This window comes from Cryptotermes secundus, unplaced genomic scaffold (assembly GCF_002891405.2).
Source record: "Cryptotermes secundus unplaced genomic scaffold, Csec_1.0 scaffold693, whole genome shotgun sequence".
Classification (NCBI taxonomy): Eukaryota; Metazoa; Arthropoda; class Insecta; order Blattodea; family Kalotermitidae; genus Cryptotermes; species Cryptotermes secundus.
The window spans coordinates 746711-774257 of NW_019722434.1; the positions used below are offsets into that span (position 1 = coordinate 746711).

A 27547-nucleotide genomic window follows, 5' to 3' on the forward strand; every position below is an offset into this window, starting at 1 on the left:
ACCAACTTCATGGAGCTGAGACCTCTTCATGAAACAGCAAATTGTGCAGCTACTCCAGAACTTCCCAGCATTTTATGGAACCTGAAGGTTCATTACCGTGATCACAAGAGTCCTCTACTGGTCCCTATCCTGAGCCAGATCAATCCAGTTCATGCAACCCCATCCTACCTCTCAAACATGTCTTGGTCTTCCTAGTGGTCTCTTTCTTTCTGGCTTTCCCACTAGTATCCTATATGCATTCCTATTCTCCCACATTTGTTCTACATGCCCAGCCCATGTCATCCTCCTTGACTTGATCATTGTGCATTTTCCCATCAGGAGATGTCCAAGTATATTTATGAATGTTATAATGTGGAAACACTGTACTGCTGACAGTAAGATTTTTGGATGTGGCAAAGTTTACTAATCTAACTCCGTTACCATTACCAATTTTGTGCAAACTCTCATTCCCAGTTACTGGTTTGAAAATGTCTTCCCTACTGACTTCGGCATTGAAATCCAACAAAATCTTCATATGGTATTTAGGGAATTTATTGAATACACGTTCTAATTCCTTGCATGGGGGGGGACAATAATTTACTTCTTATTTTGGGGGGACACGGTAGCACACAATTTGAAAACCCCTGCCACATGAGATTTTGAGGTTCTTGTGATGGTGAATGTTGACTGCTGTGCGCTGGGATGTGATGCCATGCGGCTCAGTAGACGGGTACTACCCACATTTTGGAGCAACCTGCAGCTTCTGTCTTCAGAAGTCACAGACTTCACTGTCAACTGTGTCTGTATAAGTTCATGTAATTTAGCTTCGAGTTTTGCATGTCACTGTATCTTCCACGAGCGTCTCAAGTAAAATTTCCTTAAATTCCAGAAGTCAGGCACTGCAATCAAGAGAGTGTACAGTTCATTATTTACTTAATTAAGGTCTATAGCCCCAAAACGTTCCAATTTGGTAAATATTTCTTCTTCTTGGCATTATGCTTTTATGAGCTTATTGCCTTCAGTTTCCTGACCTGGGGGACCAGTGTACGGCTCTTCGCCTGACTCCCACATATCAAACTGTCAGGCTCAGAATCTGGAATGCCCTTGCCAGGGCAATGTTAATAACAGAAGTGCTGGAACACTCTGGCTTGCAAAGGGAGGAAGCTGTTCTTGTTGCCACCGAACCTAACCTCTACAGTCCTACACATGCAACTGACTGGCCAACAGCTCATGCACACATCACACTTCAAATAAGCCATAATTTAAAGAGTACCATCTTCTGGGATATAATGCCAAGCAGTCCGCTGAAAGCCAACGGACGTCTCAGAGGATCCTATCGCCAACATCTTCGGGACTGAATAAGCCAAGCAAGATACCAGCGTAAAAGCTGGTGGCAACAGACTACACAGCGCTATATCCCAGAAGGGAGTACTCTTCATAACTACTGCTGTGAGAATCTCAGTTCCTACAAAGCTATAATTTATCTGATATCACTATTTTTAGAACAGTGCTAGAACAATCCACTGACACTCAAAAGAGACCCTGAAGCACCCCAGCTCTAGGTTCCTTCAGAGTTCCTATCATTTCCATGCATGACAAAGCTGGAACTACTTTAATGTTTATCTTCATAGAAAGAGACAACCCTTGATGAACAAGTTATCCGGTATTATCATGTCAACATGCCCCTCTACAACACAAATTCTTACATAAAACTTATACTAAAATCTATTTCTAGCAAATTCGTTCATTAATTCATGGATGCACCTGTTCCCCTTCACAAAGACTCCCACATGACATGGTTAAGAACATACAGCATCAGAGCAAATGTTTTGAAATAGGCCAGATGACAAACTTGTATGGGTCTTCATACCATGTGTAATTAAGTCATTAAGTCAGTTAAGTAAGCAAGGAAGCAAGCAAGTAAGTAAGTAACTAAGGACAGCCCACAAATTTACTTTCTGTGATCTGCAAATGTCCTTTATTTTGTACTAGACAATACAGAAAAATATTAAGTTGGCAGCATTGCTTCGTGTTATGGCCTGGCAGCCGGCTATTCTGCCTGAGATTTGTCAGTCATCCCAAGCAAATGCCAGGGCACTACCTCAAATTATGCAACCAGCACTTCCTGTCACACACTTTGCATTCATTGTTCACTAACGATGGAGCATTTGATGTTGCACAGCCTGAGCTCTGCATGGCCAATGTAACGTACTCAGACAGTATCCATTTTGTGGCATAAGTAAGGACACAGACAACAAACACCACCATCAGCCAGGATGTGATGCGTTCTAGTTCAGCAGGTACGTGCCAGCATTTCAGAATTATCTACTGCCTCTGTCATCAGACTTCTACTCTGAAGGTGGAGGCAACAAGGTCCTGCGAAATGTTTGTACCTGTCAGACTGCACAGTGCATCCCAGAGGACCATAACCTTCACATTCACTACCATGAGAACGTCAAATCTCAGAGGCCATACAGTCTGTCACAAAAATACAGCACTGTCAAGGTACAACATTACATTTATTTTTCAGGGCACACCAACAAGTAAAATTTGAACTGTATCTGACACACAGAAACTAAACACCAAACTCAAGAAACTGTATATTATACCAGTGAATGGCAACAAAATCCAATAAACCACAAAACAAAGACATTTCTAGAACACTCAGACAGGGGTCCACAAATACTGTCCCTTATATTACATAACATGTGTTGAAACTGTGGCTTCTGAGCCATATGCAGCTTATGGAAGGCATGCATCCAGCACCTGTACCATCCAATCCATGAGTGACTGTGGACTCCAGGCTTCTGAAAATTATATATTCCTCAAACGTTTAGGATACATAACACGTATATAACATTCAGTGTACAACTTTACTGTTTAAAATATGTGAAGAAATAAAAAAAAATAAAATAAATAAATAAATAAAAAAAAAAGAAACAAGAATATGAGTGAATATTAATGAACGAATTCCAAGATTCTTCCATTCATCAGGCTTGATCACTTCACTTGTACTGGGCAAGCAGATAAGTGGGTTTGTTAAGCCCCATTTCTATGTGTAGGCAAACATGTTGGCAGTACTGCTGCAAAAGTTCTAAATTTCTTAGTCAGCAATCAAAAGCTTTCCACAAGCATGCCTGTCACCGGAGACTCAACACTGATCTCCCCCTTCTCCCATATATACCGAAATGCATATTTTCCTACTTTCATGTAAAACTCAGAAGAACAGAGTGAAATTTTATAACCACACAGTTGTCCAAATTTTATATAATACTTCTTCTTTTTAATAACTTAGATGAATTTTAAGTTTTTTTCATAAAACAAGAACACACTAAGTCATAAGACTCATACACACACACTCCACTCAATAAATACATTCGGTCTGAGAACACACAATGCAGATGTCCTTTGTTTGGGGCAGCCTCTGAGGCTCATCCCAATCTGCTGAATTTCTGTTTCAGCACACAAAACTATTTGGTTTTGAAAACATGGGCCACAAGCTCAGAACTTCTCCTGCCTTTTAACTGCCATGCTCATGGGCTTGACAGTATACATGCTTACACTAACTTACACAATTTAAATTTCATTAATGTTGCTTCAACACGATTTCATATGATTTTCCTTTCACACCAAAAAATGAACTGAGACAAATTTTTGTACAAACAAATCCCATTTGTAGCACAAATAACTACTGAGCAAAAACCTTTAGACCACTCTTGCATGCTAGTCAGGTGATGCCTTCAAACTGTTAACAGTATAACTAAGCTTAATATTTGTAAACTACGAGTACATGACAGGCTCGAATGTGCTTGCACAGGGAAGCTGCCAGATCACGTGACAGAAGCATCAGAGCAGCAGTAGCATCTGGAAGAAAAGAGCCTCATAACCTTTCATCCAAGCTCTAAACCCCTATAAAATCTAAAAGTTTGTGACGATGGTAGCCAGTATGCCCGAAGTTAGTTTTTGACCAGATGGCAGCACCTGTCCCAGAAATTATGGACATCACTGGTATTTATTGAAAGAACTACAGTGAGATATAATACATGTCTTCTCATTCAAACTTGAAATCTTCAAGAAAGTAACAGAAAACAAAATATGTATATTAAACAGGCAGCTTATTTCAACACAATTTCATTATGGGTGACAACATAACCACTCAGTGGACAAGGAACAGCAGTTTCAAACAGATCATGAAAAAACTAAGTGTACATCCAAAGAAGCAGAGAATTTATCTAAGAAAGAAAAGTTACGATAAGATGTGCACAACATAGCTCACACAAAACAAAAACGAATTTCATGAGATACACCAATATTTATTGTCCAGCGACACAGATTTAAAATCTTCCAAATCTACATACAAATTTAAAAATTTAAGGGTAAGTCTTCTGTCTCAGAATAAAGGATCTTATATCTCTCAGAACGACAGGGCTAGTACCCATATTTAAATTTAAAAATCTGAGGACAACACTTTATTGTCTGATAATACAAAATTTTAAATCTTTCAGATCTACAGGACTAGTGGCTGTTATTTAAATTTAAAAATTTGAGGACAACAGTTTATTGTCTGATAATACAAAATTTTAAATCTTTCAGATCTACAGGACTAGTGGCTGTTATTTAAATTTAAAAATTTGAGGACAACAGTTTATTGTCTGATAATACAAAATTTTAAATCTTTCAGATCTACAGGACGTGGCTGTTACTTAAATTTAAAAATTGGAGGACAACAGTTTATTATCTGACAGTAGGAGATTTTAAATCTTCCAGATATACAGGACTAGTGGCTATAGTTAAAATCAAAATGTTAAAGTAACAGTCTATTGTTCAAGCACATGGGATTTTAAATATTCTACAGAGCAGGTGGTCATATTTTAACTCAAGGGCAAATGGTATTATTGAGAATATGCAATGCTCAGCCAGATGGAATGTACACATATGCCACTGCACTGAACTGACATCACTCACTCCCAAAGCTGAGCCCTTCCTGAGAAGCCGCCAATTGTGCAGCTACAGAAGTGACATACAGCCAATAAAGCTCAGAATAAACTAAGTCCTTTGCTCTGGGAGGGGGTGTGTGTTGTATGACTGTACTGGTATTTCTACACACCATTTAGGATGACACTGCCACTTCTGAGGAGGCTGCAGCTGGAGTAACCACCAACAGAATGTATAACAAAGCACCAGCACAAACTGAACAGTGGGGGGTGAGACCTGGTTTTGCAAACAGCCTTATACTTCAGAAGCCATGAAACAAAATGCATTTTTCCCTTACTTCCACTGGGACACGCAGCACAGAATCCCCATGATATAAGTTAAATTCTCAAAACAGTAGCATCATACGTGTATGTCATCTGAAGGCACTGAGGTGGACAGAAACACTGCTTCTGTCTGCACAGTACAGCCACTAATAAGTTCTTCTAACATTACCAATTCTACTGTTAGTTCATTATGTTTTTTCCCAAATATCGCACCCTACTTTTATTATTAAGTTGAAGTAGTTTAAACACATTTAAGCTTTGAGTATGGTGGACCGGAGTGCCAGAACGTCTCTCCAGCGTTTCTGACAATTTTTATGAGAAATAATATTTTGCTGTTTCTTTTCAATTAAAATTGTGTTTTTCACGATCCTAACCCAGACATGTTATGGTAGATCAAAATTTAGTTGCATAAATACATCATATCACCCACAATGGCTTACTCAGTCTTACCATCTCAATCATAACATCAAACCGGATTAACGAAACTACATAAACCACATGAAAACCTGCAACCTAAGATAAATGTCACAAGCAGAGCTTCATAATGACAATCAGACGCCCAGGGTGTTGGTTCTTGTAACCTGTTTACTGACAACAACTGATATTTCCCCATCAGCATCACTAGAAGCCACACAGCTGCTGTCAAAATCAGTGACACGCTTCTTTGTGCCGGTAACCTTCACATTCGGAGTGCGAGGACTGGCCGTAACTTTCACGCGACCTGTAAACACACATAGTTCTGTGATGCTGGTAATTCATTAGCACCATTTTGGAGGAATGTGCTGCCTCAATTTTCAGGGTACCCAGATTTTCAAAGAATTATCACCTCAATAATATATCTTGGTATCTAAGATTTTCTGAAACACTACTGACAAGAATGTAACACTTTTCAGTAAATTGTATTTTGTCCAGGGTATTCCCCCAACACATCTTTTAAACAATTGAAAGTTCAGAAACATGTTAATTTCATTGTGGCAGTAAATTCTGAACAAGTAAGGTGAAACCAAATTACAGCCGTTCAAATGAAATAAGTAAGACAGAAGGCAAAATATATTTGCACAGACTATAAAACAAAAACATATCTTGATTAATGTTATGATAACATTTTGTAAATAACATCTAAAAGTTTGTGATGATGGTACATTAGTATAAATATTGTTTTTGGACATTATCCACCGTCTTGTCTTTATTTAAAAATCAATCAGAGAAATCTAAGCAACTTAGAACTAATTAAGTTGCAGCTAACGGTAGCAATTCTTTATGGCTCTAGTTGTAAAGAGTTTTTGAAGTATGAATTAAGAAGATACAAAATGCTCAGTTCTGCAGTATCAGTGGACAAATATATATAGATTAGGACTAAGAAACATGCAAATTTATAAACCTTTATTCTATATTGTGACCTGTATAATATATACAATGCAAAATAATTGTTTTGTTTAATATTATCCATTCCTTGAACATTTGCTGGAGTAACGCTGCACTGCTAAAAATGCACAAAATTTGTCACAACTAAATCTCACTTAAATTCATGGCCGAAAGTTGGCCACCCTAGATTGCAATCTCTAATGACAAAAGTTCGTGCAAGCAACTGGATATGTTGGACCACTGACACTTCATAGGGACGAAACCTGAAAGCAAACCCTGTTACTTGCCACTTGTTAACAATTTCAGAACATAATCTGTTCATGGTTGATAACATTGTTGAAATTTATGTGCACATGGCTTGGAAGACGTCTTTAGAAGTAACTCAACAAGAAACACACAATGTTCCGTTTGGTATATAACCACACTTATATCAAATCCCTTCACTAAAAGAAACTGCTTTCAGTAAATAGGCCTGTGTCCACTAGTTCTGTCAGCACAACGTGATCCTATGTTATGAGAGTACGACTCATGGTAAAAACATTGCCTGTGATCATGTCTGAAGTTCTGTACCATGCTCCACAGCTACTGCATCGGCTCTGGCTGTCAAAAGTTGCACTCTAAATCCTGTTATAGTGTGGGTCACTTAGATTGGGTCCTCCCTGCACCATCCTGGTATCTGTCTGCAGGCATCGAGAAAAGCCATAGAAGCCTCGGGCAGAATAGCCAATGTCCCAGGTAGGATTCGAAATGAACGTCTCCCAAACATGAGTCTAGAGTATTACCACTATAGTGACCTGCTTGATGCTGATGTTAAACAAACATTAGAAAATCCACACTGCTGATGATTCACAGAAGTATAAAGGCAGACAAGACAATGAGCAACAGGTTACACAAGGAGAATAAGGCAAATCTGAGAAGAGGGTATTGAGAACATGCTGAGAAGTGATGGATCATGACACAATAATGCCAAAATCCAAACCAAAAACCAGAAGAAAATGGATAGAATATTTCTACAATTGTCATTACCCTCATGCCGGAAAACGTGGGGTTTCGGAGTGTCCACCAGCCTCTTCATCTTCTCGTTCAGACGTGGCATTCTCTCCTGCTGTGGCTCCTCCTGCAAGGAGCAACCACAGGCATGTGAATCCTTCGAACAGACACCTTACAGCACATTCATATGCCCAGTCCAGAGAAGGCAAACAGCTCGCACAAAGTCCCACTGCCTAATTACAATAGTATTATGATGTAGAGCTTGAGAGCGGTGAGAGGTTAGAGTCATGCTCCAGCCACTTTCCAAACTCTGTGACACTCTGACTGGGTCTTACCAGTTTCACTGATGGCACACTCTCGTATGACACGAGGGGCAGAACAGGACGGATGTTGCTGGTGTCCACATTCTCTCGGCCCTTGCTGTCCAGTTTGCGTGGAACCTGGAGGCAACAAGCAGCTCATGAAATGCAGTGCAAAGTGGATCAGACAGGTCATACGCAGCCTAAGAGCAACAGCATCAAGCTGCACATTAATCGATTCCTTATAGACACAGATTTCTGAATCACCACGTCAAGAGCTTCCATGAATGGAAAAACAAAGACATGACAGCTGAAGAAGAAAAATGCATACTCCATCTCGGAGTTCACTGATCCTGGATTAGGTGTTGGTAATGTTCCTTCTTTGTATTTTGCTAAATGCATAAAATACTAAAAGATATTAAAAAATAAAAGCAATGCAGGACAACAGGACAAACGCTTCCCATTGTGTTCTGACTTTCTGTATGATGGAGACATCTGACAGGAACAGACGCAGTTACCTTGCAAAATGAGGACTATGGTTGACTGATGTGGTTTTCTCGTCTGTCTCTCCACCCTCCAGTGAATGCTGGGACAGTACTCAGATTAGCCACGACCATTTTCTTTCTGATTCATTATTCACTAAACATCCTGCCATCTGCAACCACTATTCAATGAGCCACTGAGGTAAAGGTAAAGTTGTTCCCATGCTTAATTAATTAAGCACCCTACCATGAAGGTGTATGGAGGAGTGGATGTATAGATCCATATTTTCTTGACTTTGACACTAGTTGGAGGTGAGTGGTCAGCTTCATGCCATGGAAGTTTTACCCCCAGAGAAAGAGCCCCCAGTACCCATTGTATAGGAGGCTGGGTGGGTCCCACTGCTGGTCTGGACAACATGGCGAAAATTCTTGATCATACCAGAACCTGGCCAGCCTGTAGTCAGTTGCTATACCAACTGGGCTATCCCAGCTCCTTGAGCCACTGACAACATCACTAAATAAATCCAAAAGAACATGAAACAGGCACTTGTAAGGCAACTGTACAATATGCACCCACATGATCAAACATGACTGGTCCATTTTCTTACTTCTGTGGAGACTACAAATGGTGATCATGTCAAAATAACATAGGCTTGAAGGGTGGAGGGAAGGCCCTGTATTGCCTCAGATAGCCTTGTTACTCTCAATATGCTAAAATAAAACTTCCTGACTCTCTCACTAGCCAGTGCCAAGTCAGACAGATGAAGTTCCAAACTTAAGGACTGAGAACGTGATAATCTCCTGCATGGTCAGAGCTATCACACACCTCAGGAGCAATGGTGGAATGGTGATTAACATGGGGAAATCAAAGTAACTCAGAGGAAAACCTGTCTCAGTGCCACTTCATCCACTACAAACCTCGCAAAAAGCCCCTGGGACTGAATTGTAAGTTCTGCAGTGAAAAGCCAGCACACAGCTACCTGAGCTACAGTGCAGCCATAGATCTGCTGTTACCAAGTATAATATTAAACCTGTTAACTAGCTCATGCAATGTAGCACACACATAGAAGTGCAGGACTTCTCCAACGGCCGCTCATTTTCTGCGAAAAATGTATAGTAATGTGGTTTACTTAGATAACTTAATTCTATACACAGCTCCTCTATACACACTGTAACATGGGGCTGTCCCTCAGATATCGAAGTCAGGGAAGTCTTGCAAGCACTTAGTGCTCTAATACAAGACCTGAGATCATAATATTCATACTGTTTCCTACCACAGACCCAATAGAGAACACTGAAAGATACTACGAAATTCACTCTGTACCCCTGCCAATATGTTGAAAATGTGGCACAGTTCAGATATTAGGGAACAATAACAGATTGAAACCTGATTCAAGAGGAAATTAAGAGGAGATTGAACTCGGGTAATGCTTGCTACCATTCAGTCCAGAACCTTTTGTCTTCTCATCTGTTGTCCAAAAACATAAAAATTAGAATATACAAAACTATAATTTTGCCTCTGGTTCTGTATGGGTGTGAAACTTGGTCTCTGACATTAAGGGAGGAACATAGACTGAGGGTGTTTGAGAACAGGATGTTGAGAAGAATATTTGGACCGAAGAGAGATGAAGTGACAGGAGGTTGGAGAAAACTGCATAATGAGGAGCTTCATAACTTGTACTCTTCTCCAAGTATAATTAGAATGGTCAAGTCAAGGAGGATGAGATGGGAAGGTCATGTAGCATGAATGGGGGAGACGAGGAATGCATATAGGATATTGTGGGAAAGCCAGAAGGAATGAGACCACAGGGAAGACCAAGGCGTAGGTGGGTGGACAATATTAGAATGGATCTTAGAGAGATAGGATGCGATGGTATGGATTGGATAGATCTGGCTCGGGATAGGGACAAGTGGAGGGCTCTTGTGAACACGGTGATGAACCTTCGGGTTCCATAAAATGCTGGGAAATTCTTGAGTAGCTGCAGAATTGACGGCTCCTCAAGAAGGGCTCAGCTCCATAAGTAAGTAAGTAAGTAACCCCTGCCAATATGTACTACAGCCACAGCTGTTAAAGCGCTGTGTAAGTATAGCAAGAAGAGTATTTTTGTGTGATTTGAACCCTCATTCCCAGTCTTTCCTCTGAATTCCACAAATAAACTTCAATTTCTGAATTTGAGTGTTATTCCTACTTTACAGTTCTAAGTACTACGTACTGACAGGGCACGAAGTAGCATAGTTGGCCGAGGCACTATGCTACAAGTCAGAAGGTTGAAGGTTCAGTTCTCGATGAGGTCATTAGATTTTTCAATTGATGTAATTTTCCCAGCTGTACTATAGCCCTGGGTTTAACTCAGCCTCTAACAGAAATGAATACCAGGAATCTTTCTGGGGGTAAAGGGTGGCCGGCGTGTACGGTTGACAACCTCAGTCATCTTTGAGCCAAGTGTCTAGAAAATGTGGGAGCCTCCATGACCTTTTACAGGGATAATGTTGTATCTCAGCATCCTGTTGCACTGATTTTCATCCATGATATGTATACAGTTGCTGTCTTGTAGTGCACTCAATTTCACCTGTTATTTCACGACATGTTTCGGCAACATAGTGCCATCATCAGGTGCCCTAATTACGCTAATCTATTGCATTGTTTGCCTTTATAAAATTTTTTAAATACTCTTTAAATGATTTTATAAAGGCAAGCAATGAAATATATTAGCGTAATCAGGGCACCTGATGATGGCACTATGTTGCCGAAACATGTCGTGAAGTAACAGGTGAAATTGAGTGCACTACAAGACGGCAATTTTACAGGGATAGCTTTGCCTTTCTACCTTCAAGTACTATGTACAGTGATATTCATAGGGACAGCAACCATAACCTGGCAAAGAACAGGAACTTCTGACTGATAATTGAACACAAGAAACACAAACCTCCAAAGATGTCTTCTGAATCCCAGAGAGAGGATCCTGTCTTTCTATTGCAGCGGCACCTCTGCCCACCAATGTTCCCTTTGCAGTTACTGTATGAAGTGGCTTTGGCTTCACAGTGGCGAGCAGTGATGGGGACGGTGTGTTGTGAATGTAAGCTCCCACAGGACTTACAATCTTGTTATAGTTCACAGGCCTTCTACAGGGTGACATTGTCATAACTGGCTTCAATGGGCTCTTCTTGGTGCTTCTGGGAGGCAACAGCTTCTGAACAGGTGTGCTATGAAGCACTGGCTTTACTGGAATTTTGAAAGGACTTGGTTTGTTGCTCTTCAGAGTTGGTGAGACAACAGCCTGCAGTTTATAGTGGGGCTTCCTCAGAGGTGTAGTTGGTGGTTTCAGAAACACATTCTCACCTGTCTCACTTGCTGACACAGTTTTAACAGAATTCTGGTCTGAAACAGTTGAGACGCATGCCTCAGCAGCAACACTGCAATCCTTGCAGGAGGTCCCAATACAATCTGCAGGACTGTAATAGCTCTCAACTTGATCTATAGCATCTCCAAAATCTTCTAACTCCAACATCTCACCAAGTGGCTTCTTTGGAGTCGACACGCTGTGACTAAGAGACTGGTTGCCTGTCATGCTAAGGTACTCCCCATCATTACTACTCATCATGTACTCCATCCCAAACTTCAACAGGAGCTCCATCTCTTCTAGAGTATCATGAAACCCTTCTTCATCAGAATGTGACTCCAAGTTCTTCGTGTCCCCAATATTCCTCCTGTCAGAGTCATTAAGATCGCTGCTAGCATCCATTTCTCGGCCACATGACCCCACATGTGAACACAAGCTACTGTTAAGCACAGAGCCCTCTTGACTAACAGACACTGAACTACCATTACCATCATCAGTGCCCATCTTGCTGACGTCCCTTCCAGGACACTCCTCCTGGCCTCGTCTCTCCTCTCTAGACTCACCAGAAGCTTCAGGCAGGGGAAGAGGCTCCAAATGCACTTCCACGCCATCACATTCCTTGGATATGGACAGAACGGCAGGAGCCGCACATGCACAGCGCAATACATCCTGAGTACATTCAGAACACATGGCAGTGCTTTCTGTTAGTCCCACACTGTGACCAGCCGTGTGCTTCAGAGAGGCATGATAGAGAGCAGCTTCAGACAGCACAGACAGAAACCCTCCATCCTCATCAGCACCGACGGCAGCGCAGTTCCTGTCACACGCTTCCATCTCACCATCATCCGCTGCAGATCTTTCCAAACAGTCATCAGCTTCAGAAATCAGTGAATACTCGGCTGCAACGTAACTATGTGAGGAGCTGCTAGGCAGCAAAGCTTTGTGTTCTGGCATTTCAATATCAAATTCTGGTGAGGGTGGTCTAGCAGGAGCCGTGAATGATGCATCGTTCAGCTCGTGGTCATGAGCGATGCTAACCTTGCTTGTCTGAGATTCCACAGCAGTGATTGCCTCATCAACTTCTTGTCTATCATTACGGAATTCAGGGTCACCAAGAAAAATGCTCTGACACAATATATCATCATGATCTCTCACTAGTGAAGCAAATTCTCTTTCAGGAATCAATCTTGAAAACCGATAGCCTTCTGACTTGTCACCAGTAGCAGGAGTGTCAGGCTTTAGTGCTTGATAATTTGCAACACTTGATTCAGATCCACTTGAGGTGACTTCCAAATTATCATCATTCAATATTTCTGCTTCTTGGTTGGTAGGAATATCTTCATTCAGTGAAAAGTCATTTTGAACATCATTCAAAATTATTATGTCATCAATTTCAGCTTCAAATGTTAATGGCTTCTTGCAATCTTCAAGGACGCTGGTAGTCTGCTTCTTGGTGGCTCTCAATCGCTGGGTCTGTGCCACATGCTGCTCCATCTTCTCAATCAGTATACCTCGTATCTTCGTGTCCTCATCTGACACTTGCGGCATCTCACCTGAAAAGGTGCTTGTTTTCAGAGTCTCTTTGCGAGACATCACTGGTACTAATGACAGTCTTGACATATCATCCAATAAATCATCATTCAGTTTTGACAATACTGACAATGATTCATCTGATGCCACAGAGGAATATGAGAGGGCGTGTCTGTCACTCCATTCTCCAAACTGCTCTGCATCTGAATACTTGGGCAAGAAAGACAAATGCACTGGGGTGCTCTGCATCTTCACTCCACCTCCACATCCTTCTTCTTCTGCAATTCCCCTGAGGCTGCTGCACAGCCGTTGGTGAGGATGGCTGGGGGTAGGATATGGAGAACCACTATACCTAAGATCAGGACTTGGCGGAGGCGCTAAGGTCTCTGCTTCTCCACTGTCATCATTCTCATCACAATCCAACAGAATCTCGATACTTCTGTGCTTCCACATCTCTGTCAGATTTTCTTTGCATCTGGGACGTTGCAAAGTTACGGTGAGGCTCCGTCGTGTCTCTTCTTTACCTATCATGGGAATCAAAATGTTCATAAGCCAGATTTGAATGCAGATAAATGCCAACCTAAACACAATTTATAATGATCTCATTCTTTGGATATGTCCACTGGACAATTAAACATGAATAATGTCCAAAGGAAACTCTCTGATGAACACATTTCATTATATTCTGGTCTGAGGCAGGTCAGTCCATTTCATTTCATCATAACAACTTTCCTGTTGTCCCCTCATCTTTGCCCTTATATGCCCACACCAGTTTTCCCATGGGATGCATGCATACAAATTCGGTATGCATTTTGTTTCACATGTGTGCACCCCATTTCAATATCAGATGTATTCTATAATTACTATTATGGCATCAAGTAGAGACTGAAATAACATGAAACTTTTGTCATATTTTCCTCCATTTAAGAAAAATGTAATCTCTTTCATGAGAAAATAGTGCCCCTTCTTTCAAAATATTTGTCCCAGTTCCTATCGCAGGATGCACGACAGAACCAAGCAAGATGAGCCCTTGGCATGCAGAGATAACTGCTGCAGAAGCAAAATGCTCTTTCATATCGATTTTTCATTTAAAAAATGTGTAACAAAATAACCAACAAACCATAAGTGTATGAGCGGATATATCAGTGAGAATGAACACGCAGAAATGTTTCCCTTTATGCTTCAACATGCAACAGAAGCTTGCCATCTGCCCCACACCACAACTATTTACATGTTTATATGCCACAGGCACACAGCCATGTGTCTGAGACCTTCAGCCCAAATACTCCAAAATCTGCTGCTGAAGTCATGACTCTCCAAACTGCCTGTCTCTTGCTCTGTGGTGCAAGGAAGAAATAGCCAGCTGAAGACAGGAGGAAATGTGAGAAAACTGCATAATTATAAGCACCACCTCTTCCACCCAGGCACTCAGGGCAATTCAAAATAGTATTTATGCTTACTGCATTACATTGCATTCCTGGACCCAGAGTTACTCAGAATGACTGTAGGATGTGGAACATGTCATATAAATACAAAACATGTGTACAGTACAACTGACGTCTTCACATAGGAGACCCCAAGAAAACAATGGTTACACATGAGGCTATTAAAAAATACATCCATATATATCAACAGTGTCAACTTATGCTATTTATACAACCTTTAAATGGAGGAGTTACTTTTTAGACAAAAAGTTTTCATCAACAAATTAGAATGAATGTATTTAAATATCGTTTTAGTGCTATTCGGAATCATGCTTTATGGTTCATAAGATTTTTGAGATCAGATGGCAGATTACTGAAAATTTTGTTTCTAGCATCGTATGTGCTTTTCTGAACGCACGAGATGTCAGCAGTTGGTTTATGAAGATGGTACTTGTGTCTTGTGTTAACACTGTGTACATCGGCATTGGCCTGAAAATGTTCTTCGATAGATGTAATGAAGTTTATTAATGAAAACATATATTCACTTGGAAGAGTTTATTATGACATTAGTATACACTGTAGTTAAAAATTATGATACAGAATCACAGAACTTCAGTCATTTCTGAGAAGGGATCACATGTCACCAAATTGCGTGCGCAAATACTCATCAGCCGTTTGAAGTACTGTTTGCAAATGAGCCTGCATGTAAGTGTGAATTACGGTATGCGCCAAAATATACAGTACTGAAATGAAAAGACGAACAATATTACCTTTTGTCATCTGTGAGTTTATTTCTCTTGAAAGAAACTAACATACATACTATTAGCGATCACCATGTCCCTGTAGCATTCTTGGGTGACGGTACGAGCATCCTCAATGAAATACAGGCCTAATATACTGTGTGCTGAGACAGCACACCATATCATCACATGTGTACTGTGTGGCAGTTTCTGGACAATACTGGCTGCTCAAAACTGAGGAAGCGTGTTGTCTGGCGATTGATGTAGCCGTTCAAGTGAATGTAACTTTCGTTGGAGATCCACACATTCCTCAAGAATTCTTGATCCTTGTACACCATGGCCAAAAATGTTCCACAATACACCATCCTGCCTTACATATCTGACTCTGTCAAGCGTTGTCCAACCTGTATCCGGTACAGAAACCCACCTATGTCCTTAAACAATCAGGAAACAGATGTATCACTGATGTTCAGTTTCAAGGCCGTTCATCGTAAACTTCGTCGGGGCGAATGCAGCACCTGCTGAAGAACACGTGTGTAATTCTCTTTTGTCGAAACAGTTACTGGTCAACCAGACTTCCCCTTCCGTTGACACACTACACTACCAGAATGGCGAAATTTCCTAACAACAGACAGCATAACTGTGTTACTTGGTACCATCTTATTAAACCTCTCTTTGAATTGTTCTGTCACCTTTTTCAAACTTGGTCCCCCTTCACGACCACTTCCATATGAGCAGAAATAATACTCGACTATGAATACTTCTTCCTCCGTTGAGAGACCCATTTCCAACAACTGCACAACACAACTTTCTTTTCACCACTAGGAACACGTGTGGCTGGAGCTATGCCCCATCGACAAACACACATGCGCATTCTAGATGTGCGAGTTTCAGTACTGCACTTTTTGGCGCATACTGTACTTCTTATCATCCTGTAGCACAAACCCATCTTTCCTTCTTAAATTAACAGAAGTCTGCCACCAATGGTTGTCCTTATCACAGCCCCTGCTGGTCATCACATGGAAATCACTGGTGCAGTTGCCATCCCAGTACTGAAGAGACAAGACAGGGCTGCCAATAACAAATATGGGAGGCAGAACTGTCCCTGTACTTAACTGAGCAGCACCACATAAAGATATATGCAGAAGTGGAGGTGCAGCTCCATATGTTCTTATCCTTGGCACTAGATGGAGGTGATTGGTCATCTTCACACCCCAGCTGCTTTACTTTCAGTGCCATTGGACAGGAGGCTGGGTGGCCCGCAGAGCCTACTGGATACCATCAAGAGAAAAATCTCCACCCGTACTAGGAATGAAACTCCAAATTCCAAGTCACCCAGCTTGTAGCCTTTGACTACACTGAATGAGTCATGCAGGCCATAAGGCTTATACAACACTGTCACCTTGGTTCTCCAAATTTTGTGAAAAAGAGAAAACAAGGATACACTATTTGAAACATGAACAGTTGAACACAGGAATTAGAATATATGGATTTCTTTTTAAATTTCTATTGTCATTTTACTCAGTAAAATCATACACATACAGCCCTTATCCCCTAAGGAACTAAATGCATTTATAATCTTAAAAATAAAGAAAACAGAACAAAACTCTAAATTTTTCATCCGCTTATTGAAGACATAATGCAAAGCTAATCTATCAACCCTAGTTTATTATTATTATTATTATTATCATCATCATCATCATCATCACAATAGTTCCCTCTTAACATTACAGGCACCTTAAATGTTGTAATTCAAGAACAGCAGATTTAAGAATGAATATCTTCCAAACTAACTTCCTGAATGCATTCAAACTTCCTGAATATACACTTAAGTTTTTCATGAGCTCAAATGAGACCTTTCCGCTGTCTGTGTATACCACTGCATTTTGCAGTGGAGCCAACCCTACATTACACACACATCACAGAGAGTGTATAAATGGTTTTCACAAGTGTTCCTAAACTTTCTTCATAATATAACGGTAAGAGTATATATTAAGCCTCTTTTATTTGAAACCTCCATACAACGGCCAATTAACAGCAACAGAGACACAATGTGTTCTATGTGGTTTGTGGCAAGACGTTATATGCTGCACAGTTAGTTAGTGAGAGTCAGTTGAGTTGAGTTTCATTACTAGGTTGGTGAGTGACTGAGTTAGTCAATACCACTGGGGTTCAGTTGTTGTGAGCTGCTGCTGTGAGAAGCTGGTAGCTGACACCAGGGAAGAAAGCAGTCTTCTCCTCCCACACCACTGCTTTCACTTGTTTACTTGCAGTTCATCCCCTTCCCTCTCTGCTCAACGGTATGTTCTTTAGTCTGCTTGACCGTGTCTCACGGTGTTGTCGCTTGCAGATTTACTTATACTTCTTCAACCCTGAAGATGGGGGCGATACGTTCCTCCGAAACGTCGGTTAACACCACATATACACGGTGCCAAATCCCAGAAGACTGCTTTCTTCATAGTCACCGCCGTGAAAGCCTCAAATCTTACATAGACACCAGGGAATGTTTGGGAACCCACAGGAAGGGGAACATTCACCACTGCAATTTGCCACTGGGCAACAACTAATGAAGGTGTGACTGTGGACACTCGTGCATGTGTGCGTGCGTGTGTGTGTGTGTGTGTGTGTGTGTGTGTGTAATGACCTTGGATCAAGCATTGTCACACACTGTATCAAAGAGTCCAAGAAATCCAATCATCAATCCAAAACTCATCTGCAGTCATGCTTATTCACACACGTAACAATATCATGCATACATTGAACAATGCGGTCAGTACCTCAGACTCTACAGTACTGTAAGGTAAGAGGATCAATGTAAAATGAACTGAAAAGGATGTGGATGGAAGTGGTAGCAGCCTGACAATGATGCAACATAAGAGTAGTTGCCACGTCAGTTTGAGGTGACAGAATGTGGCGCTGTGCAAAACTGATTACACTGATGTACCAAAAGCACTTTACCTGCAGAGGTGCTGCCTGGAGTTCCATCCCCGCACCTAAAAATGTTGAAACAGAATGCATTCAGTGAGACCGCAACAAAAGATCTCTGAATCCTATACACATTATATATGCTTGCCCAAAAGTGGGACACCATGGGCACTTTAATTAATAATGAAGTAAATCAGTTGTACACATGAAACCCCATTTCCCTCAGCAGTTTCTCATTGTGTTAATCTTCTCAGTATCATTTATCCAGGGGACAAACATCTTTATTTTAGTAATCACTCTAAGTCACATGGGAGCGGCCTCTGTAGTCTAGGGGTAACGTTTCCACTTCATGACTCAAGGTACACTGGTTCAAACCCGGCGGAGATCGTAGAATTTTTAAGGGCAGAAAAATTCAGGGAACAAGTCCTCCGGGAGGGACTTTAAGCCGTGGGTCCCGTGTTGTAGATTTACGGCACGTAAAAGATCCTCACGTCTCTAGGAGACCTCTGAGCAAAATTAGGCAACACATTTCCCACCCAAGTAGTTTCCAATGCCTCTGGTAGATGGGGGAAATATCAGGTACCGAGGACCGACCTCGTTGGCTGAACGGGGCTGATAGCACGCACCAGTACCAGTAGGGTATGGCGACAGTAGAAATTAAAGGGGGACGCACGATGGGGAAACCCACCCCTCTAATAATAATAATAATAATAATAATAATAATAATAAATAAATAAGTCACAAGGGGCTAGGAAGAATACTGTCTCCTTGGAGATAACAGCATGTAGACGATGTAGACTGCTGAAAGTCAACCGATGTTTCAGAGGAATGTATCGCCTCCATATTAAGAGTTAATGAACTTCAATTCCTACCTATGGGGTTAGTTTACACAAATCCTTATGGGTGTGTGACTTTTAGGTTAGTCTGTATATATATTTAATGAACACACTGCATACAAATTAGTTCAAAATATAGGAACACAATGCTATGCACAGTATGACAGGGAGCAAATTCTTTCAGAACAAATATGGACGTGACATTGCAGGCAGGATCTGCCAAAGATTTTGAATTTATAGGTTCAAGACATGTCATGAAAACCAGCTGAGCTGTAGATGTGGCACCGGACCCCACATGACATAACCTTCCATCCATCACAGGTCAGTGTTCCTCTCTTTGGCTTGTCTTTCCCTTAGAACTCTTTCAGTGTCTGGATGGCTCCAGTGATTGGGTTAGCACTTCTTAACAGACCCAACAGAGGAGCTGCCTCCCACCCCCTCACCTGAAGAGAGAAACAGATGCAGTTTCCAAAACACTGGGTCCTTTAGCGTTCTTTTAGAATTCAGATGTTGGACAAAGTCCAAAAACCCATTAATCTCTTTACAACACATTAAAAAAATTGTCCCTGTGTTTAATTAAGCACTGCACCATGAAGGCGTATGGCAGAGTGGATGTATAGATCCACGTTTTCTTGACCTTGGCACTAGCTGGAGGTGAGTGGTCAGCTTCACGTGCCTGCCGCTTTACCCCCAGCGAAAAAGCCCGAGGTACCCATTGGACAGGATGCTTGGTGGGCCCCAAAGCTAGTCTGGATGACATGGAGAAAATTCTTGACCTTACTGGGACTCAACTCTGCCCCTCAATCGTTCAGTTCATAGCCAGTCACAATCCTGGCTCCTTACAACATGTTAAGCTTCTCAATAAAAGGTAAGGTGGGACCTAAACAATAACACAATGTTCATGACAATGACCTCATTTGGATAACTATTTCTGGTAACAGAACCGACAAGTCCATGGCCTGTCACTGAACATGATTATGAGCCAGCTCCACCCATCTCTCATCTTTAAACACAGAACATGCAACTTGATTAAATGGCACATGTCCAACACTTGGGGCACTGGGCAGTGCAGTTGGTTGAGGCACTATGCTACCAGCTGGGTCGTGGATTCATTTCCCAAAGAGGTCAGCAGATTTTTCAATTGACCTAATCCATTCCAGCTGCATGACTGTTCTGTGGTCGACTCAGCCTTGAACAGAAATGAGTACCAGGAATCTTCCTGGGGGTAAAGGGTAGTTGGCACATAAGGCTGACAACCTCACCACCTTCTGTGAGCCAATTATCTAGAAAATGTGGGAGCTTTGACGTCTCACAACCCTACAGGCCTCCACAGCCTGTTACAGGGACAGCTTTACCGTTATTTTATGTCCAACACTATATAGCCTAAATCCTGATAGTGTCATTAAATAAGCAGCTAAAGAATAAAAATTAATGAAAAATAAATGAATAAAAAACATGGTTATGAGTATGATGAACTGTCACATTTGTATTTGATGCCTGAAACTGTCCAGTGCTCTGCAGCAAAGTATACATTATGCTTCATGTGGGAAGAGGGTGCACTGTATATGCATGACTGACTTTCTCTAATAGTTATATTTCAGAGGAACCTGCTACTTCCATCTTCAGAGGACAAGCCAAGCATGAAGAAAATAATACAAATACAGTGAGGGGTAGAATCGGAGATCTGACCAATCCACTAGGAGTAATAACAGAGTAAAGAATACTGGCCCTTTATAGGGCTAGGTACAGTCCCCAACATGAGAAGCTCACATCTCAAATTATCACTAAGTGCATAAAACTACTGAAGAGAATAATGCACTGAGTCTAAAGATTTGTGATGATGAAGCAATTTACATGAACTGAGTGACATACTCTGAGACTGGTCTGTGTATCTTTGTCTGTCTCCTCAGTTCTAAAGTCTTTTTAATTTCTTTCTTTGTGATGGGCCCATACAGTACTTCATCATCACTGCTGCAATATGACTCCACATCATCCATGGCTCTGTCCATTAGGTGACAAATTAATTTCTGTAAACAAATGATTACACAACCTTCAGTGCTTGACTTTTACTAATGGATTAGATCATGAACATATTATCAGAATGCACACCTGCACAACTCAACATTAGTCGGTATAATCTCACAATTAACGACACACAGTCTGTGCCGCAATAAAATAGGTTACATAATTATCTAATGGTCTATATTCAGAAAAAAGAAATCAAGTAAAAAAATCAAAGATTTCATGGATGGGAGAATTACATTTTTCTAATTCCACATAAATTCTTGTGTGCCCTGTCAATATATAACCTGCTGACAATGTCGTTAGAAAGGGACTTCAAAACTTCTGAACATAGATAATAAAATTTACTTCAGTTTATGGTCCATGAATAGATTAAATAGGAACATGTAGACATGGTTTGGAAGCAGAACGCATAACCTGTATTCATTATCGCAGCAATCAATATTTACACGTTAAAAACAAAGTTAATTTCATTTTAATACAAGGAAGCCAGAAATGCTGAAATCAAAGCCACAGGCTTAAAACCGTTACAGCAGCAGTGCCAAGAAGTTCGAACTTATATGCAATTTGATGTATCGATATTATGCTATATAATTACCTGGCTCCCTCAAACAGCCGCACAAATTCGGTGTTACAAAATATTAACAAGAAACTTTTCTACTTACAATTATTCACGAACCTAAACACAATTTTAAATGTCTTTGACAGAAATGAATACGCTACCATTCAAAAAATCGGAGCTGCCAACATTTATGTAACTTACCTTTACCTACGAGTAATTAAAATAATAGATTTACTCTATACATTAAAATATATCATGGTACAAATACCATGCAGTTGTTACTCCTCTTGTGTTACTTAAATGATGTACGTGTAGTGAACACTGTTAAATATTAATGTGTTCCTAATAAATCATGACAAACATAAATGTGAATAAAATTACCTTCGACATAAGCGAACGCAATAATATCAAAGAGTAATGTACACAAACTGCCACGGATCAAATACCAAAAATGACTTCGCAAGTAATCACAGATAACTTCTTTGTAACAGTTTCAGGTTGATGATTTGCAATGTCTGTGACCGGGGAATAGATGTTAGTATTACTACAAAATTTTTAAATAGTAACGTTTTTTCCTATCAGTTTGTACATATTGTATACACAATGCATGAGTGTGAATAATCAGGAGAAAGAAAGAATGACTCTATGGACAGTCAGAAGTACCACTCAAAGCTACATAACCTATCACGCAGGATAGGAAGGGCTGGGGGGGGGGCCCACAAATATTATGTGCAGTTTGAAATAAACTGATGCAGTACAAGTTGCTGCCCGAGGTTTCCTCATTGGACCAACTTCAACTCCTCGTCACATTGCAGTACTTCAGTCTGTGACATCTTAATCTAATCCTTAAATGGCACCTCTCCTTGCAGATACTATGATTGACATGTTTTCTAGCTAGATTAACCACTGAGCCCAAACTATCCACACCGAGAAGTCTTAAAGCCAGAAAAATGTACAAGTTCAATTCATCTACTTTATATTCCTTGGCTCTTAACCAGAGGGAGAGACTGATTAGTTTATGGAGAATATTATTTGATTTTGAACAAGCAGCATATCATCTGTCAATTTACAGGAGTGACTGTCTTTATCTTGGTGGGCTGTACAGGAGCTTGGGTAAGAGAAGAAGGCAAGGCATTACTGTGGTGGGGGCAACTCTCAAATAGCGGACAGTAGAAAAAAACTGCTGTGACAGTAGTCACACTGAAAATAATTATTCTTCAGCTGCAAGATCAACACTTGCCTCCACCTCATGTGTTACCATCTGGAAAGGCATTTATTTCAGGTTTCATTAATTCTAGATTTCTAATGACGATATCTGAAATGGAAATATAGCAATTATGAGAAGACTTGATATTGTTCTGTAGCATCCTGTTGCACTTTCCACTTATGTCGATTATTCAGTCTTACGTGCAACACCACATCTCATGAACTTGTTAACTTTAAAAGTTTAAAAGTTCACTATGTGTCAGCCAATATGCCCACTATCATGTGTTAAAAGTCTTTAATGAGGAAACTGCTGTCTTTTGATGATGTCAATATACAACAAGGAACATGACATACAGCAGAGAACACAGCGCACCAACTCCAACATATATGCACATCAAGAGGACCTGCATATATTAACAACAGAAGACAGCAGTTTCCTCATTAAACATTTTTAACACCTAAGGATGGCCATATCCATGAGAGGTGGGTCCCTTGTCACCACAGCATGGCACATCCTCAGGTTGCAGATAGAGGAGATGCCCTCCAGATATGGAGGGTAGCTGTGAATATTTTGAACAAGCAGTCATGGACAGCTGACAAGGAGTGGTGCTCCCTTGGGTTTGGGCGTGGGGCTACAACTCACCGTTAAAAAAAGAAAAGCTTGTTACAAATTTTTTCAAGAAGTGTAGGACCTGGATGGAGTCCTTGGATAAATGGCCTAAGCGAAAGAAATTGGATATTAGATTTGGTACTTGGGATGTTAGATGTATGTATACGGTAGGTTCGCTCAGGGCAGTGGCAGAAGAAATCTCAAACTATATGTTAAATTTAGTGGGAGTACAGAAGGTTGGATGGGGTGAAGGTGGCACCGAACCAGCAGGTGAATATACATTTTTCTATGGACAGGGGAATGAAAATCATGAATTAGGCACAGGTTATATTGTACATAAGAGAATCTTATCAGCAGTTAGGAGGGTAGAGTTCATTAGTGACAGGATGTCATACATAATACTAAGAGGTCGCTGGTGTGATATCATCGTTCTGAATGTTCATGTCCCAACAGAAGATAAACCTGATTATATAAAGGACAGGTTCTATGAAGAAATATCATGCGAAAATTTTTTAGGAGATTTTAATGTCAAAGTAGGTAGGGATGATATTTTCCAAACCAAAGACTGGGAATGAGAGTTTGCCCAAAATTAGTAATGATAATGGAGTCAGAGTAGTAAACTTTGCCACACCAAAAAATCTTACGGTCAAAAGTACAATGTTCCCACATTGTAACATTAATAAATATACTTGGACATCTCCTGATGGGAAGATACACAATAAAATTGACCACATTTTGATAGACAGAAGGAAAGAGAGCGCTAGGAAGGCCAAGACATAGGTGGGTGATAATAATAAGGTGGATCTTAGATAGGATGGGCTGGCATGGACTGGATTGATCTGCAATCTATATTCCCTACAGAATGGACAAATACATTGTAAGATGAGGTACCAGCTAAACAATTAACATCAAAACTATATTACACCTATACCACGGGCCTCCAAGCAGTTTACTACATGTATACAAGTCTAGAATATACCATTATGTCTGTGGGAATATAACAAGATTGTAACAACTGACTTGATGATATGCAATAGCACATGAAGAGTTTTTAAACTTATTTTATGTCATAACTTTTTAGTTTAGTAGTGTGTAAATATGGTAATCATGTGTTTGCCAGATGATGGCTTTATGAGCCAAAACATGTAGCCAAGCTAATTTTAGCCTTGACCTTTATATTGTTGTGTTGTGATGGACTCTAATAAGGAAGGTGTGTATAATAACACAACGGGATGCACAAAACGAAAAAAAAAAAAAAAAAAAAAGGTAACTAATATTCAACCATGAACAAAAATTATTACAAATATATCCAACTGAAAACACAATTTGGAAGTGAGCATAGAAGTCCACCACCATTACTTGCGCCACAATTTAAAAAATCAAGAATTACTAATTTGCGAAGTAAAAATGCTTCGTCTCCTGCCTCTGCAACATTTTGATGATAAAGACGAAAACAAGGCACTTAAAATGACACAGAATACGTCTTAACAATTTAATGAATGCATGAGAACTAATATATACATTGATTTCTATGAACTACAATTTTTTTACTGATCACAATCTATGGCAAACTAATTTAAATATCATACACCCTATTTACTTCACTAAGTACTGTACATGTATTTGGCATTCCCTACTGAACACAGACGAACAGCAGTTCACTGTACGTTTAGTCCCACTTCCAAGGCTTCCCTGGTGTTGGAGGCTTCTTTCCCACAGCAACTGCAGAACCACTACTAATCACCTCAGTACCACCCTCAGAAAGCGCAATACGCCCTGCATCTGCGAGTAAGACTGGAGGTCTGACTTCCCTCCTGCCATCACGTGAGTAGTAATAATTATCTGCCAGTAAGTGAGCGGGGCCTTCCGGAAGGTTAGGTGGTGGCTGTGTTCGAGCGGACACACCTTCTGCAAAACGAAGGGCATTGGTGTGTTCTCGTCCTAGCAGGAAGTTTCTTAATTTCTGAAGTAAAGGTGATATGTCTCTTGGTTTCACCTTGTACGACATTTTTCGTAAACAAAATCGACTTCTAACAACAGACTAACCAGTAATTCCAGTGCCTTCTAAGTCTTTAAGTATTGTCATTTACATCGCAGGTTAACTGACCAACGAACAAAGAGGCAAAGAAAATATACGAATGAAGAGTTTGTAATCTCCAACGCAATGGAAACCATTACATATACCTACGTACCTACGTATTTATTATTTTTTTGTCGTTTCCTTTCCTCTGCATTGTATAATATGGAATGATTTTAAATATTTATTGTTTACTTATCCACGCTGTCAGTGTATGTGGTCCCTCTGAACAATCAACTTCGAAAGAGGCACAGGTACACATACAATACAGTGTATTAAGCATGGATCACGATATAGTTGCAAACGAACACGGATAACTGACGATTCGAAGCTATACTCCTACACTCTTTCGACCGAGGCGCCATTTTGAAAGATGTTATTATTTTGAAGTGCGTCATATATTTTATAGCGGCGCCCTACCTGAAATTACTTGCACATTTACAATGGCAGAAATGAAAAATGCATCACCTGGGATTTCACGTGGTGAAACGCTGGAACAAAATCCAGTGGCGGGAATTTCTACTCTGGCAGATTTGGAAGACTTAAAGCCTAGACGTGAATATGTACATGAAGAATATGAATATGAGGAGGCCAAACACAAGAATAAGGAACTTCGTAAAAAGATTTCCGACTTGGATCACAGCCTGTATGTATTGAACAACCATATACAGCATCTCCAGAAGAAGAACGAAGAATTAGACAGTGATATCGACAAAATACGGTGGTCTCAAAATCAAGCCAAATTAACCTTATTAAGTCAACAAGCTTTTCAGTATGGGATTTATCAGAGAATGGAGCGATATGCAGCACAATTAAGAAACGCAGGCAATGAAGTTGACAGTTGCAATGAAAAATTTAAGAGGAAACAAGCGTTAGTTGAAAAAATTCACTCAATGAAAAAGGAACTCCAAGAGAAGAAGAAGGAAACCGAGCAAAATGAGTTACAGGCGTCGAAAATTGAACAAGAAAACGTAATAATTCGGAAAAGAAATCAAGCAATGCTTGTACGGCTTGGCAGACAACATCAAGAAGCTGAACTTCGTCATCAGCAGATTCTGGATAAATTAACCAGTCTTCGGGAAAGACTAAAGATGAATGCAGTGAACATTGATTAAGGCAAGGCATCTGATAAACACTTAGGAAGAATACATTAGTGTGCTGCAGTGTTTCCTTACTTTTTCATTGCATTTTTTTAAGTTGCAATAATAGGCACTCGGGATAATTCAGCTGCAGATACTTATATTTCCTCTGAAACAGTTTCCTGTGTTCTGGGCACATTGTGAAGAAGTTGTGATGAGCAGATCAGATTATTAATACTTTCGCAGATTTGTTGTATCAAGCCTTGCAGCTTTATGTGTCTTGCAGAAATGTAACTAATTCCCAGGCTATTGCTGAATTGCAACACGTAATGGATATTGATAACACTTTGGTTTTTTACACGTATTATTCTTAATAAATTTCCATTGCTGTTTATTCTTGGCATGCATATACAAAAAATTCGTACGAAGGCTGATAAAACAACATAAATTAATTACGCTGGCATATTGTGAGACGTTAACTCAGAAGAAATATATACAAAGAATTGTGAACTGGTAACATACGACAGTAGGTACATGGAACAACAGCTCAGCAATTTAATGGACAACCGACAGCAGAATACTTCATTGACTCCGTTAACAAACTCCATTGAGCAAAGTCCTCCTTGAGTAGCTAACAGTACCTCAGCTACTACTTAAGAAAGTCCCAACATATTACAAAACCCAAAGTTGTGTATTCCAACAATATATGGCGAGTACAAATTATACATTCCTCGTTGTACAATTTTCTTCGCCCTTCTCTTCTATCAATCTGCCTAGGTCCAATATTCTTTTTGGCACCCTGTCCTCGAACACATTCCGCCT

At 40.3% G+C, this 27547-nt stretch overlaps 2 protein-coding genes across 7 annotated transcripts; both read right to left on the reverse strand.

Moving 5' to 3' along the window:
* Positions 1-2479: 2479 nt before the first annotated feature.
* LOC111861451 lies at positions 2480-25887 on the reverse strand. 6 transcript variants are annotated; one of them, XM_023846041.2, is made up of 7 exons: positions 22135-22158; positions 21042-21196; positions 18367-18401; positions 11301-13768; positions 7928-8032; positions 7629-7719; positions 2480-5958 (listed from the first exon to the last, which is right to left on the reverse strand). In XM_023846041.2, the coding sequence occupies exons 1-7, from the start codon at positions 22141-22143 to the stop codon at positions 5789-5791; spliced, it is 3033 nt and encodes a 1010-aa protein (XP_023701809.1). In that variant the 5' UTR covers positions 22144-22158; the 3' UTR covers positions 2480-5788. The 6 variants fall into 6 exon arrangements, with proteins under 6 accessions (XP_023701809.1, XP_033606216.1, XP_033606217.1 ...); XM_033750325.1 differs by lacking the exon at positions 22135-22158 and adding an exon at positions 21790-21937 and having other exon boundaries at positions 21024-21196; XM_033750326.1 differs by lacking the exon at positions 22135-22158 and adding an exon at positions 19475-19612 and having other exon boundaries at positions 21042-21062.
* LOC111861452 (NADH dehydrogenase [ubiquinone] 1 alpha subcomplex subunit 7) lies at positions 25032-25743 on the reverse strand. The gene is made up of 2 exons (XM_023846049.1): positions 25616-25743; positions 25032-25477 (listed from the first exon to the last, which is right to left on the reverse strand). The coding sequence occupies exons 1-2, from the start codon at positions 25653-25655 to the stop codon at positions 25239-25241; spliced, it is 279 nt and encodes a 92-aa protein (XP_023701817.1). The 5' UTR covers positions 25656-25743; the 3' UTR covers positions 25032-25238.
* Positions 25888-27547: the final 1660 nt, after the last annotated feature.

Bases quoted from the DNA above. Each gene is read 5' to 3' on its own strand.
- LOC111861451 (XM_023846041.2), bottom strand. The intron at 8,033-11,300 runs GTTTGTGTTTCT...TGTTGCCTCCAG, and splicing joins TTCAGAAGACATCTTTGGAG to GTTCCACGCAAACTGGACAG. The intron at 7,720-7,927 runs GTAAGACCCAGT...TGCTCCTTGCAG, and splicing joins GTGTGCCATCAGTGAAACTG to GAGGAGCCACAGCAGGAGAG.
- LOC111861452 (XM_023846049.1), bottom strand. From the start codon at position 25,655: ATGACAATACTTAAAGACTTAGAAGGCACTGGAATTACTG. The intron at 25,478-25,615 runs GTTAGTCTGTTG...TTCGTTTTGCAG, and splicing joins AGAAGGCACTGGAATTACTG to AAGGTGTGTCCGCTCGAACA.